General features: G+C 44.8%; 1 protein-coding gene across 16 annotated transcripts; it reads left to right on the forward strand.

Moving 5' to 3' along the window:
• The first annotated feature begins 1,870 nt into the window (after positions 1-1,870).
• On the forward strand, positions 1,871-14,841 carry LOC147348132 (zinc finger protein with KRAB and SCAN domains 7-like). Of its 16 annotated transcripts, XM_086366425.1 has the most exons (6): positions 1,933-2,407; positions 3,884-4,426; positions 8,675-8,846; positions 10,315-10,406; positions 10,716-10,839; positions 12,643-14,841. In XM_086366425.1, the coding sequence occupies exons 2-6, from the start codon at positions 4,004-4,006 to the stop codon at positions 14,094-14,096; spliced, it is 2,265 nt and encodes a 754-aa protein (XP_086222551.1). In that variant the 5' UTR covers positions 1,933-2,407; positions 3,884-4,003; the 3' UTR covers positions 14,097-14,841. The 16 variants fall into 16 exon arrangements, with proteins under 16 accessions (XP_086222543.1, XP_086222544.1, XP_086222538.1 ...); XM_086366417.1 differs by lacking the exon at positions 10,315-10,406 and having other exon boundaries at positions 1,871-2,407; XM_086366418.1 differs by lacking the exon at positions 10,315-10,406 and having other exon boundaries at positions 1,897-2,139.

Here is a 14,841-nt window from a genome sequence, read left to right on the forward strand (position 1 = left end):
GCCCTCGCGCATCAACGAAGATCCATAAGGTTGCCCACTTTTGAGGACTGGGTATACTTAAATTCCTTACTGCTAGTTGGACAGTAGGGAGAGAACCAAAAAGGAGCTGAGCCCTGATACTCCAAGGAGCTTGTACATTCTCTTTACATATGAGGCCTCCACGATGTCTCCATCTGTTATTGGAGGTTTGCCACGATTAAACCTAGTCTTTCCTGAGACGATCTAGCAGATTACTCTGTGCTCCAATAACACCAGTGTTCCATACACTGATGTATCTACAGAGTAAGCATGTAGAACTTCGTAGTGAGTGGATGTTTCCTAATTCCTCAGAAGAGGCTTTCTGGAGGGCCAGGTTGGCTCTCCCAGGAGGTGGGAGAAGTATTGTTTTCTCTGTCTTTTCTATTAGTGCCTGGACCAAGGTTGTCCCCAACGGCTGCTCACCTGAAATGTGTTGAGCCTGTTCCCCTGTCGTCCTAATTCCCTGTCATTTCTGGCTTCCCTCTATTACCCAGAAACTGATGGAGTCTGGGAAGAGTAAAAGTGAAAGTGAAGTTGCTCAGTCGCGTCCAACTCTTTGGGACCCCATGCACTATAGCCTACCAGGCTCCTCCGTCCATGGAATTTTCCAGGCAAGTATACTGGAATGGTTTGCCATTTCCTTCTCCAGGGGATCTTCCCGACCCAGGGATTGAACTCTGGTCTCCCACATTGAAGGCAGATGCTTTACCATCTGAGTCACCAGTGATAACAAGAAGAAAAGTCTGATACTTCTCTAAGTAGCTTTTAGAGTTATAAAGGGCTTGTTTTTCAGTCATTGGCATTAAATTTACTGATAGGAATGCACAATAAAGTTTGGAAAGTAAAGCTATAGTTAAAATGTCTCAATGTGAAAACATCAGTTGTGTACTGTAATACCTTGTGTTTGCACTTTGCTTCTTGGACTATGATCAGTTCAGTTCAGTTGCTCTATCATGTCCAACTCTTTGCGACTCCATGGACTGCAGCATGCTAGGTTTCCCTGTCCATCACCAACTCCCAGAGCTTGCTCAAACTCATGTCCATTGAGTCGGTGATGCCAGGCAACCATCTCGTCCTCTGTCGTCTCCTCCTCCTCCTGCCTTCAGGCTTTCCCAGCACCAGGGTCTTTTCCAATGAGTGGGCTCTTCACATCAGGTGGCCAAAGTATTCGAGCTTCAGCTTCCGGATCAGGCCTTACAATGATTATTCAGGGCTGATATGATAAGTGCTACAATTCTTCTTTAGAAGAAACACCACCTCCAAAAGCTTTAATATATCACTGTATCCCTGAGTCCAGAAGACGAGGAGAACCCCTGTCTTCCCAGAATCTACCCTGAGGCCGTTTTGTGACTATCAGTGACCCTCCTCAGAACAGGGCCTGATACCACTAGCAGGAAGAAATCTGAGAGTAATTAAAGAATGAGGAATGAAAAAAAAAAAAAAAACACACAAAGAATGAGGAATGAATGAGGGTGAGAGAGAGAGAGACAGGATCTTAAAACAGAAAAAAAGAGGAGAAAAGGGGGTCTATGGACCTGAATTCAAAGTCTTCCGTGCCCTTTTTAGCCAGTAAAATGTAACCCAGGTAGCAGGACATTTGCCGAAGCTCAGAATCCTGACCTGCAAACTGATTCTTTCCTACAGAGCAGATACGAAGATGGAATTGATGTCCAAATCTCCTTCCCTCCAAATCCCTCAGTATAAATGACAAAGTCCAGACTGAGTAGATTCCTTCCTTGCTTAAAAACCTTCCCGCAGCAGTCTGGATGAAGGACACATTTCTTAGAGGTTAGCCCAGGTTCTGTGCTGGACAAAGGGGCAAATGTGGTGTGCGTCAGGGTCGCCCAGACTCAGAACACGTGAGCCTACTAACGTCTCAGTTGAGACCCCAGCCCCACCCCCGCCCCCGTCGCTGTGCGTAGTTCCTGCACCAAAGTGGAATCAGCTCTCTGGCTGCGGGGGCGCGCGTGCCCACCTTCTGGATCGAGACTTCCGGGATCCTACGCTTGGGGGAGAGGGGGGCGGAAGTGGGGCTTCTCTTGCTTCCGTCTCGGCCATTGTTTTCGCTTCTGCTGGCCACTGCGGTGTCTGGCGCTCGGGGGTCGCCGCGGCGGTGCCCCGGTGAGCGGGCCTGGGACGGGGAGGGAAGTGTTACTAGGGCCAGGGCCGCTGGGCTGGGACTGCTCGGCCGGAACTGCGGCCGCCCACTGCCCAGGTTGGCGACGGCGGCCCGACGCACTCTTCTCCCCGTGGTCGGCGCGCGGTCCCGGTGACGCTCAGAAGGCGCCAGATGTAGAGCAGCCTCTTTGTCCCAGTGATCTGACCAGCTGTGCCTGGCACAGAGCCCGGCACCTGCGGGCACAGCGATGAGCAGGGCAGACGTGGCCAGGTGAGCGGCGCAGCATAAGCCTGGTTGAACGCGCATGTAGTTAGACGTTTTCCCAGCCTTGCGCCGGGAAACAACAGTACGAAGCATCGGAAGTGGGTCAGACCTAGTCGGAATTTAAAACGTGAAGTATGACTTTTATGAAGGAGACATAAAAGTCCAGATAAGAGGTTGAACGTTCGGAGCTGTAAGGGAAGTAGGAAAGTGGCCTTTCTTTGTGTGTGGGATCTTAGAGCAGAGTCACAGATTTTTCCGTCTGTCTTTTCTTAAAGAAGTCGAGGCCTGGAGAGAGTTAGTTTACTCAAGTTACCAAGATGCATGGTGACTTTGGAAGTGTAGCACAGATGCCCTAATTAACACCACGGTGCTGATTTTCAGAATTTTATAATATGTAAACTGATAAAAGTTGCCCCACCCCCAACTTCAGTATCATTCATTCGTTTCCCAGATATGTGCCTCAGTATCCCAAGTACACACACATGTACAAAGGTGACAGGGAACCAGCTCTGCCCTTTGAATCCTCCCAGAAAGTGGAGGTGGCCGCGGTGTAAGTCATAAACACAGTGTAAAAAGTGTTCTAGCAGAGGTGTGAATGAAAAAGGTACTGTGGGTTCCCTGAGGCAGTCATCACACTTAACTCCTGGAGAGATCAGCAAAACTTGCTAGGGGAAGTGGGATGAGTGGAAAAGGGTCTGATATTTCTGACTCCATTGTGTTACTTTCCTTTTGTGGCATACAGTTTAGGGGGTGTGAGTGGTGAGTTATGGATAAAATAGTTAAAATACAGTGTGTTAGAAGTACAGAGAGGTAGGCTCCCAGCTCCCCTTCCTGGATGAGGCAATCAGGAATGCCTTTAGGAGAAAATGGCATTTGATATGGATCATGCTAGATGAATAGGTGTTTGTCAAAAGTTTCAGAAGAAGAAAAATCCAAAGAGACAGTATGTGTGGCTTATGGCTGTTTCTAAAGCTTTAGTCCCTACCTTTCTTTATGGTTATCTCTGTCACGTAAGAGTAGAAGACTTTTGAGCAAGCATTTCCAACATAGGTTTATTTGTAAATAAAAAAATGTACTATTCTACAATGCACATTGTAGCACAGCTACTAAATAGTTAAATAACAACTTACTATTTTTTAAATACACCTTTTGGATTATCCTGCACATCCCATATTTGGAGATCATTGCAGTATTTCAGTTTGGGTACCTGGGGAAAGTGGTAGGGTGGGTGGCCAGAATAGAGGCCTCAGACTAGGTTGTGAATGCTGGGCATTGAATTTAGGTTTTATCCTGTAGTTAGGTGATGGAAACGACTGAAACTTTAAAAAAGAAAGTCATTTGAAGAGATGCTTAGAGAGTCTGCCTTGGTTGTGCTCTTCCCCCCACCCCCCCATGAAGGTTTGCCTTTTAACTGGAGGGTCTGTCATCAGCCTGAGGCTGAACACTCTGGGGAATCTGATTTCTCTCTTGATGTTTCTGTAGGTGACACTCCCATCATCCTATATCCTCAATTCTGACAATAGCTTCTGAGAGCTGAATTACAGACCATCATTTTAATTGGACATAAACTGCAAGTGCAACAAGCCTCTCTTTGGTGTCACAATGGCTACCCAAGGCAGGGGAACTTCAGGCCTCTTCCCCAGGGGTGCTGTTCTCCAGAGACAGGAGAGCTGCCTGACCGTGAAACAGGAACCAGGGAGCCCGACCTGGGGGCATGGCTGCAGTCTCCAAAAGAATCACCCTCCTGTCTGTGAAATTTTCCGGCTCCACTTTAGGCAGTTATGTTATCATGAGATGTCTGGGCCACAGGAGGCACTGAGCCGGCTCCGGGAGCTGTGCCGCTGGTGGTTGATGCCAGAGGTGCACACCAAGGAGCAGATCCTGGAGCTGCTGGTGCTGGAGCAATTCCTGAGCATCCTGCCTGGGGAACTCCGGACCTGGGTGCAGATGCATCACCCTGAGAGTGGTGAGGAAGCTGTGGCTGTGGTGGAGGACTTCCAGAGATACGTCAGTGGGCCAGGAGAGGTGAGCAACTGAATCTAAGTTGGCATCTGGAATTGGTTTTTTTGTAATTTAAATTTATTTATTTTAATTAGAGGCTAATTACTTTACAATATTGTATTGGTTTTGCCATACATCTGGAACTGTTTTCTACTGCTTGGGGTAGCCTAGGAATAGGCGTTCTCCATTCCATAGTCTCTAAACTGGTTTCCCTTTAGGATTCATGAGCCCAGTGCCCACCCCCACTTTTGTTTTTTACAAGGAGTTTTGTGCTCCCAGTCCTAAAAATGCAGGGCCCAGCCAAGTTCTGTGAATTGCTTTGTGAAATACTGTGTTGTAAACCTAGCTTAAGCCTGGAGCACCACACAGTGCTCCTGACACACAGAGGATCTGCACACTGGTTAGAATAGGGAAGCATGTCAGGGAGAAGCAGCCCTGAAGATGTGCTGATAGCGTGATCCCTCACTTGAGAAGTTTCTCATTACTTCCTTGGACTTCTCAGAGTTAATGGGCTCTTTTCCTTTCTGGTTCCTTATGAGATGTGACAGGTCTGGGCTTCAGCATCATTTTTTTCCTTTGTAGCTTTCCAAACCCAACTGGCATCTTTCTGCTTCTTTAATTCTAATTTTGATTTCCCCTGTTTTTAGAATTCTTTCAAGTTTTAATTCAAGGTAACACAAATGAAAGGAAAACTTGGAGAAGTCACCAGTGTCATAACAGTGTGAACGCTGACTCCTAGGATCATAGAGCTAACTAGCTCAGTGACCATGTGTATCAGTCAGAGTTCAGCCAGAGAAACAAAACCAGTAGGAAATTATATATTGGGTTGGCCAAAAAAGTTTGTTTGGTTTTTACCGTAAGATGTTATGGAAAAACCCAAATGAACTTTTTAGTCAACCCAGTGTATGTCTGTTGCTAGAAAGTGACATGTCACTATGGGACCTTGTGAGTCTAGTCAGGAGTTTGCAAGGCAGGTTGTCAGAAAGTTAGGCTAGAACTGTCACTCACAGGTTGAAGCAGCTGTCCACAGAAAGAATTCCTTCTTCATGGAACTTTCGGTTCTGATTTTAAGACCTTGCTACTGTTTAAATCAAGCCCATCCAGACTGTCTAAGATAACCTCCTTTACTTAAACTGATTATGAGTTTTTATCACTTGTATAAAGTATCATCACAGTAACACCTATATTAGAGCTAATTGACATCAAAAGACGATCACACTGTGGATAATCAGTTCTTCCTGATGAGTCTTCAGTTGCTTCTCTTGTAACTGAGCAGGATGGATTAGCGCATTTCCTCCTTTGTGCTTTACCAGGGAAAACCAGTGTGTGAAATTTCCCAGGTACCCAGTACAGCATTCTACTCAGTGCTTTTTCAAAAATGATTACGTGTCTGGGCCTAGGAAATCAGTTCCAATTGATTGGAGTCCCAGGGTTAGACCTTTTTCCAAAAGTCTAAATGCTTTGACAGTAACAAATCCATTGTTCGATCATTATTTCCTTGGGTATACAAGTAAGTGAAAATCACTCAGTTGTGTTCATCTCTTTGCGTCCCCATGGACTGTAGCCCACCAGGCTTCTCTGTCCTTGGAATTATCCAGGCAAGAATACTGAAATGGGTTTCCATTCTCTCCTCCAGAGGATATTCCCGACCCAGGGATCGAACTCAGGTCTCCTGCTTTGCAGGTGAATTCTTTACTGTCTGAGGAATAAGGAATAAGTTAACTATCAGCAGAGTCTAGAGGGCAACTTGGCCCAACCATAGTCAAGGACAAGTAGCTGTGGAAATGTTTAGAGTGCCATTTAGTGAGGAGTGTAGAAAGAAGATTTCCCTATCTTCTGCCTTTTGCTTAAGCATGAGAGAATGTCCCCTCCATTAAAACTGTCACTTGGGACTTCCCTGGTCATCTAGAGGTTTAGATGCCGTGCTTCCAGTGCAGGCGGCCCAGGTTCAACCCTTGGACAGGGAAATAGATCCCACATGCCATAACTAAGAATTTGCTTGTCATGACTAAAAGATGCTTCATGCAGCCAGATAAATAAATAATAATTTTTTAATTAAAAAAAGTACTGTCTTTTATCCAGGGAACCTCAGAAGAAAGGTGACTGAGTCACAAACCCAAGAGAATGACTAACAGTTGACAGGGCCACTGAACACTCATCGGGCTCTAACCTAGAAGTGAGATATTTGGACTCCATTTCTTACTCTGCCGCTGTTGTCAGTTTAAGTTTTTCAACATGAGAACAGGGCTGTCTCACCTAGCCTGAATTCAGAAAGTGTTTTTTTGACTAAATGGAAAAAAAAAACCACAGAGGCTTTTTCATGAACGTTTGCCAGGAGGAGATGACAGGATGTCATTTTGATTAGCAGAAGTGAGTGAGCATGGGCATGTGTGTACACTGGGGCCAGAGAGGGTTGTAGGGACATCCCTGCTGGGTTGCAGAATCACGCAGTTTACAAAATGCTTTATATCTGTTTTAATTTGTGTTCCTAGCAAGCTTCCAAATAGTAGCCCAAATGGTGATCATCTCCATTTCACAAGCGATGCAAGTACCGAGAGGTTAATTGGCTTATCTAAGATGACAGAGCTAGTGTGTGTAAGATGATAGAGCTAGTGTGTGTGTTTGTGTTAATTGCTCAGTCGTGTCTGACTCTTTAAAGATTCCACTGGTCCATGTGTATGAGACCAGGATTTTCCAGTTCCTATATTCTAAGCCACTACCTTCCCCCTAATGTGTTGCTGTGGAATGCTGTCGGGATGAAAATTGGAATGGGGTTTTCATGGCCTGCAAGAAAAGGACTCCTGTGAGTCCTAGTGAATGAATAGGAACTTTATTAGGATTTAATTATCAGTGAGTTACAAGGTTGTGTTATCACAATGCAGTTAAGTTCTGTTTTCTGCCAGTACCCACAGCTGACTAGACAGACCTTTGTTTGCAAAGTAATGTCTCTGCTTTTTAATGTGCTGTCTAGGTTGGTCATAACTTTCCTTCCAAGGAGCAAGTGTCTTTTAATTTCATGGTTGCAGTCACCATCTGCAGTGATTTGGAGCCCCCCAAAATAAAGTCTTTCACTGTTTCCATTGTTTCCCCATCTATTTGCCATGAAGTGAAGGGACCGGATACCATGATCTTAGTTTTCTTAACATTGAGTTTTCCCTAGACAGCATATTAAAAAGCAGAGACATTACTTTGCCAACAAAGGTCCGTCTAGTCAAAGCTATGGTTTTTCCAGTAGGCATGTATGGATGTGAGAGTTGGACTGTAAAGAAAGCTGAGTGCTGAAGAATTGATGCTTTTGAATTGTGGTGTTGAAGAAGACTCTTGAGAGTCCCTTGGACTGCAAGGAGATCCAATCAGTCTATCCTAAAGGAAATCAGTCCTGAACATTCACTGGAAGGACTGATGCTGAAGCTGAAACTCCCAATACTTTGGCCACTTGATGCGAAGAACTGACTCACTAGAAAAAACCCTGATGCTGGAAAAGATTGAAGGCGGGAGGAGAAGGGGACGATGGCAAAATATTGAGAGGAAGGCTTTCAGCATAATGCCACCATTGGGCTAAGCATTGTTCTAGGAACACGTGATGAAGACAGAGTTCTCACCCCCAGAAAGCTTATATTTCACTGGCAGAGAAATAGAAAATAAAGTAATAAATAAGGTAATTAAAAATTAATATGTGCCACAGAAAATATTATCAGGTAGTTTGAGAGAGAGAATGACTATCCTTGCTTTGTCAGCATGGTCCAGGATGGTCTTTCTGAAGACAACATACTTTTGCTGAGAGAAGTTGGAAAAGCTAAGGTTTGTCAGCTGCTGTATTGGAATATTGCTCCAGGTGTCAGCCTTGGTAGCATAATTCGTGCACATACAGGTACACACACCTATCACTTTTTACTTCCTTGGTACTCGTGATTGATCTGTTCTGTAGGTTAAGGCCCTTGGGAGCGTACAGAGTTACTGTCCTGACTCCTTTTTCTAGGTGGTTCTTCACGAGCACGTGTGTGTCTGAAGCACTAGCCCAGAGTGGAAATAGTTCTGTAATCTGGTCTTGAAGCTCCTGCCAAGATGGGCAACAGAGGGATGGCAAGTAGGACTGCAAGCTGTAGATCCTGCTTGGACAGTATTCTCCCACTTGGCTAACCTGGTAGGGCTAGAGGGACCCTCTGGCTCTTCTTTTCCTGGCTTCCTCTCTTGGGGGTGCTTCCTAGAGGTCTTGGGTTCTGTACCTTCATGAATGCTGTTTTGGACCCAATTTTATTTCCTTGTCTCTAGGTTTCCACTCCAGGGCAGGAACAGGAGATGCATTCTGAAGAGAAGACAGCCTTGGGTGCAACACATGAATCTCCTTCTACCTCACCCCACAGTGAGGGTTCAGCCCCTGGAGCCCACCTGGAGCCTCCTCGTGATCCCGGGGCACACCACCACCTCTCCAGTGAGCACTCTGGTACTCACCTCCCTGGCTCTGGCCTTCAGTTATTCTTCCTTGCTCTCCTTTGGAGTCTTCCTTTCCCTCATCTCCCATCTCCCACCCCATTGGCCCCTTATCACCCTGCCCTGTGTCTTTCTTCCCTGGTGACTTCGTTCCTTTTGCTTATTCTCCAATCATTTATTTATTTAGTGCATTTTTATCAAGCATGTCTAATGCAAAGACACTGTTGAGGACCAGAGAGATGTACTACACCATGGATACTTATAAAGAGCTTGTTGTCTAGTTGCCAGAGGGTCAGTCCTAAGTGCAAGAAGGGGCAACCTCATAAGATATATCTGAGTGATATCAGTCCCCAGGCATTTGGGGCCATCACAGACGAGCCATGTGGGCATTGTAAACAGTGAGCAAAATCATTGTGGGTTAGAGTGGCTGGAGGATGTTTTGTGGCAGAGGGATTGAACAGTGAAAAATGGGGAAGGGATTAGAAGCGGGGAGAGAGGTGGTCGGTGCCAGAACAGAATGTAAAGCAAAGGCTCGCTAAGTTGGGAGTTCCCTTGGACCACACTGAGGTACGGTCAGGAGGGACTTATCTGGGAGCCTGAGCTGTGCTTGTGTAGGGCCTTTGGGTGGAACCCGGGAAGATTTGTGGGGTAGGTGAAGTGTTAGAAAACAGTATTCTGGAAGGATTACGTAGCACATGAGCACTGTGGATAGAGTGAGAAGCCCAGTGGCTGGGAGCCTTAGGAGGAGGCTAGTGTCACAAAACAGAAGTAATTGCCTGAGCGGATTTGGGTGGAATGAAAAGTGATAGATGTGACACACATTTGAAGGAAAAATCCACGAGACAATGCAGAGGAGGGGGGATTAGTAGGTTTTAGATGATGTTTGGAATCACTGAGGAAACTTGGGAAGTCAGGAAAGGAAGATGGAAACATGCATTTTAAACAGTGAACTTAAGGTCTTGTGGGACACCCAAATGAAATGTCCAGATAGGCAGCTGGAGGCTTGTGGTAGGGGTCTAAGAGAATGGAGAACTTCAGAGCAGCATTAGAGAATGGGAGCCATGAGATCTCTGACAGAGGGAAGAGGGTCACTCTGGGGCCTAAGTGCCTTTAGTATCCTTGATGAATGGGCAAATGAAGAGAGGCCCCACAGCCTCTCACAGGCAGAGAGGTAGGGGGAGGGCAAGCAGGCTGCTGCTGGGGAAGCCACAGAGGAGAGAAGGTAGTCAGAAGTGTAGCTTCCTACCTAGTGTGGCAGAGAGAGGACTGGAAGGAGCTGGCAGCTCTGTTTGACCAGGGACCTTCTGCATCTCCAGGGAAAGTTCACAGTTTACATGGATAACACCTTTATGGAATAGGTGTGAGGGTCAGTGTATGTGGAGCTGCTTGGGTTCTCTTGAATCCATTTACTGGGATACAGACCTCCTCATTGGAAACAAGAGCAGGGCTGGTCCCATTCAGAGATTTCTTTCTTCCTTCAGCTCAGAGTGCTTCCCCGGTGCCCACCCTTCCCCAAGTGGGGAACTTAGGAAACCAAGTAGTAGCAACTGTGCTTTGGATGGTCAGGCCCCAGGTGAGCTTCCTGAGTTCCAAGTCTGTGACCCAGGAGTAGCAAGGCCTCATCTCCAGGGCTCTGGCCCATTCTGAGACTGCTCCTGTGGCTTCCCCGCCTAACTGCTTCCCCTGGAGCTGGTCCTGTCCACTGAGTTCATGGACTGTATCTTACCTTGAACTTGTCCTTTTATTAATGTGTCCTCCTAGCTTCCTTCTGTCTCTCCATCCCTTTGGCCACCAGGTACCCAATTCTGTGCTCTTGGTAACCCTGATGACTTGGCCCCTTAGCCTGGGAATGTCCCTGAGCAGTAAAAGCTTGTCATTCCAGGAGGCTGCAGAGTTGGAGTTCCTATCTGTGAACTATTCTCAGAAGTGGAAAGGTGCAGCACTCAGCCAGAGAGCCCTGTACCAGAACATCATGCTGGAAAACTGCCACAGCCTGGCCCCTTTGGGTAATGACTCTGCTCCCCAGTAATTTAGAGTCGGCCCTCTTTGCTAGGTTCTTATTCTTTTAAATTATGAAAATATAAAGAGACAAAGTGGGGAGAATAATAAAGTGAATTTCTCTATATCAACACCCACTATAATTATTGTTAACATTCTCTTTACTTCCTTATTAATTAAACTGGGCTGGTTTAATTAGAATTTGTAGTTGGACAGAATATAGAGCCACTCAATTACTGTCAGTCATGAGCTAAGTTACTTACAATAAGGCTGAAGGAATGGAAACCCGGAGCAGACCGACCAACTAGACCAGACTTTGGGAAAGAAAGCCTTGTAGGAGCCTAGGAGCCTCGCAGCAGAAGTGAAAGGATTTTCATGCCATTGTTTTCAGATAGCAGCACCCCACATATCTGTTTCCAATTGTCACTGATAACCATTTTCTTCACTCTGAATGTTTTTTCTTTCTCTGAGCTCCTTAATTAGCCTTTCTGTTTCCTCATATGTTCTGGTTGCTGTGGCTCCTGATAGATTTTTTTCTCCATAGATCATTTCAACTTGAGCTCCTACTTCTAATTTCCTTTGTTTCCTACTTTCAGTTCATAATTAAATATCATCTTTGAGCAGAACTTTGTTCCAGGCTACCTGGAGCTGGTAACTACTCTACAGATAAACTATACTTGGGTTTGGTGTTTGGTCCTGGTCCAGTCACCTGTTGTCCATCCTCGAATGAGCTGAGTTGCTTGGCACAAGGCATGTTTGCCTCGGGTTCCCCTTCAGAAATAATGGGGCACGGCTGCTTCCAGAAAGTGGCTGTTGTCAGGGGAGGTTCTGGGGTTGACAGGTCTAAGACAGTAGCCTACTCTGAAGAGAATGGACTTAGAAGTCAAGGATTCAGACATCTGTAACTTGTACACACTAAAGTACTTGAAGATTTATACCCCTGATGTCGATGTGAGTGAAAGGAACCAACATTTTTTGTATTAAACTATAACTATGATTGCTCTGCCTTCTCCCACTATTATAAAATTTAAAAGCAAATATTTATTGCTTATTTTCCCATGATTCCTGATTATCAAGATACCAAAGACATGTTTGATTTATATTTCAAGTTATTGATACCAGTCTTAATTTTCTGTGTAGTACTGCACCTACCAGTCCAGTGTTCCAGGGACTAGGTCCCCAGGTTTAGAGCTCTGCTCTCCCCTTAACACTTTTCCTCAGTGTTTCTCTACTTGTGGCTTCTCCACACCCTGTCCCTGTCCTGTTACTCAAGAATCACTCCTTTTTTGTACACTTTTTTCCTGATCATACCCTTATAATATACATTTCTCTTCAACTCTCATGTTTGCCCACATCATTTCTTATATTTGGTTTAAAGTATTTACCACCACTCTCCTCAACATCTTTACTGTGAACTGTGGAGCCATATAGTGTCATGGTTGGAGCAGACCTGAGAGTTCATCGTTTTACTAAGGAGAAACCACATCTAAGTGACTTCTGGGAGATGACACTGTGCTTTACAGTCTGATCTCTTGCCTTTCAATTGGCCTGCCCTCCTGGCTGTGCTGGCTCCACATGCCTCTGTTCTGATAGCTCTGCTTCCTCCCTCCTCTATGGACTGGCTTTCCCTCTTTGTTTTTCTGTCCATGAAGAAAAATTTGAGCCATTTCCAGTTTTTCTCCTGTTCTGAATGTGTCTCCTCATTCCTTACCCTCAGTGTGAATTTTTTGTTAGCTACGTAGGCTCCTGATAGTTCCATTTCCCCAATAGGACAAGAAATGAATGACAGTTGTTTTCTTCTGACTTGGCAGCAGATGAGAACAGGATGGTGCATTCACAGTGGCCTCCAAAACAGGACATTTCTGAAGAATTGAAGTCATCTGACAGGATCTTAGGGGTGTTCTGTGGAGTGATTCCTGCAGGACAAGAAGCTGGGACTGCCAGTAAAGAGGCTTCAGAGAATCTAGAAGTTCAGCCCTCAGATGAAGAAGGAACCAGACTGGACAGTGATTTCTTAGAAATAACACAGGAGGATAAAAAGAAATCCACAGAGGATCAATATGATGATTATAAGGAATTTGGGGGACATCTAGATCTGTCCTCTAGTCTCTCAGAACATCAGGGAGTTCTGAAGGGACAGAAATTGTATCACTGTGATGAATGTGATAAAGCTTTTAATCGGAGTTCACACCTCATTGGGCATCAGAGAATCCACACTGGAGAGAAACCATATGAGTGTTCTGAGTGTGGCAAGACCTTCAGGCAGACTTCTCAGCTCGTTGTCCACCTCAGAATCCATACAGGGGAAAAACCTTATGAATGCAGTGATTGTGGAAAGACCTATCGCCACAGCTCCCATCTCATTCAACACCAGAGACTCCATTATGGGGAGAAACCATATAAATGTAATGAATGTGCAAAAGCTTTCACCCAGAGTTCCCAACTCATTGACCACCAGAGAACTCATAGTGGGGAGAAGCCATATGAATGCAATGAGTGTGGGGAGGCCTTCATTCGGAATAAAAGCCTTATCCGCCATCAGGTACTTCATACTGGTAAGAAACCTTACAAGTGTGATGAATGTGGGAAAGCTTTCTGTTCTAACAGGAATCTTATTGACCATCAGAGAATCCACACTGGGGAGAAGCCTTTTGAGTGTAATGAATGTGGCAAGGCCTTCAGTCGGAGTAAATGTCTTATTCGACATCAGAGCCTCCACACTGGGGAAAAACCATACAAATGCAGTGAGTGTGGGAAAGCCTTCAGTCAGAACTCTCAACTTGCTGACCATGAACGAATTCATACTGGAGAAAAACCTTTTGAATGTAATGAGTGTGGTAAGGCATTCAGTCTGAGTAAATGTCTCATTCGACATCAGCGACTTCACACTGGTGAAAAGCCATATAAATGCAAAGAGTGTGGAAAATCCTTTAATCAAAATTCACACCTTATTATTCATCAGAGAATACACACTGGTGAAAAACCATATGAATGTAATGAATGTGGAAAGGTCTTCAGTTACAGCTCCAGTCTTATGGTACATCAGAGAACCCATACTGGGGAAAAACCCTATAAATGCAAAGATTGTGAGAAAGCTTTTAGTGACAGTTCACAGCTCATTGTACACCAGAGAGTTCATACTGGAGAGAAACCCTATGAATGTATTGAGTGTGGGAAAGCCTTCAGTCAGCGTTCTACTTTCAATCACCACCAGCGAATTCATACTGGAGAGAAGCACTCAGGTCTGGCTCGATCTGTTTCTTAAGACATAATTCTCTAAAGACAGCAAGGAACTTTGGTTAAGGTTTCTATATAAGGAGTATGTTAACTCTGGTCTCTGTTTTCAACCACTGATCAAAGCGGACCATCCCTAAAGGTTCTCTGCCAATCACAGTGGTGGGAGAGGGAATAACAGTGCAGTCCTTCCCAACTACTGTTTAAAAATCTATCTCATTTCTTAGTTATTCATCCCCTAATCAGAATGTGTGTTTCTCTAGGACAGAGATAGTTCCTTTTTCTGTTTCATTTCCTCCCTTTTACCATTTACATAAAGTCATTCTCCAAGATACTGATTCACTTCTTGGCTATGGCCCTCTTTATGTACTATTTTTTACCTCTTTATCTACTTTTTAAACTCCTACTCTAATATTGTCCCTCACCACTTAGGTTCCCTGTCTAGAAAGTCTTTTTTTTTCATTTCCTTTCCTAATCTGTGTCCCACAGAACCTGCCAGATCCAGAACCAGTCTTTCTTGAAAGACTGTCTTCTTCAAATACTTCTCCATTCATGTTAAACTTCTATTCATTGGACTTCAGTACTTTGAGTTAGCTGGTGGTGTATGTACAACTGTTGTTAAATGACCTTGTAAATTATTCTCAACCTACTGTATATGTGTGTACATTTTTGCCAACATATTATAGACTCTTTGAGGTTGGATATAGTATTTCTTTAAGTACATAGGTAATGATTTTCATATGGTGGTAGTATAATAAATACCTTTTTAAAACTCA

This window comes from Bos grunniens, chromosome 22 (genome assembly GCF_055505025.1).
Source record: "Bos grunniens cultivar Pamir isolate PY7600 chromosome 22, Bosgru_T2T1.0, whole genome shotgun sequence".
In the NCBI taxonomy this organism is placed as follows: Eukaryota; Metazoa; Chordata; class Mammalia; order Artiodactyla; family Bovidae; genus Bos; species Bos grunniens.

Excerpts from the sequence above, each read along its gene's own strand:
- LOC147348132 (XM_086366425.1), top strand. The coding sequence starts at position 4,004 with ATGGCTACCCAAGGCAGGGGAACTTCAGGCCTCTTCCCCAGGGGTGCT. Across the intron at positions 4,427-8,674 it reads ACGTCAGTGGGCCAGGAGAG|GTTTCCACTCCAGGGCAGGA; the intron begins GTGAGCAACTGA and ends CCTTGTCTCTAG. Across the intron at positions 10,407-10,715 it reads TTTGGATGGTCAGGCCCCAG|GAGGCTGCAGAGTTGGAGTT; the intron begins GTGAGCTTCCTG and ends TTGTCATTCCAG.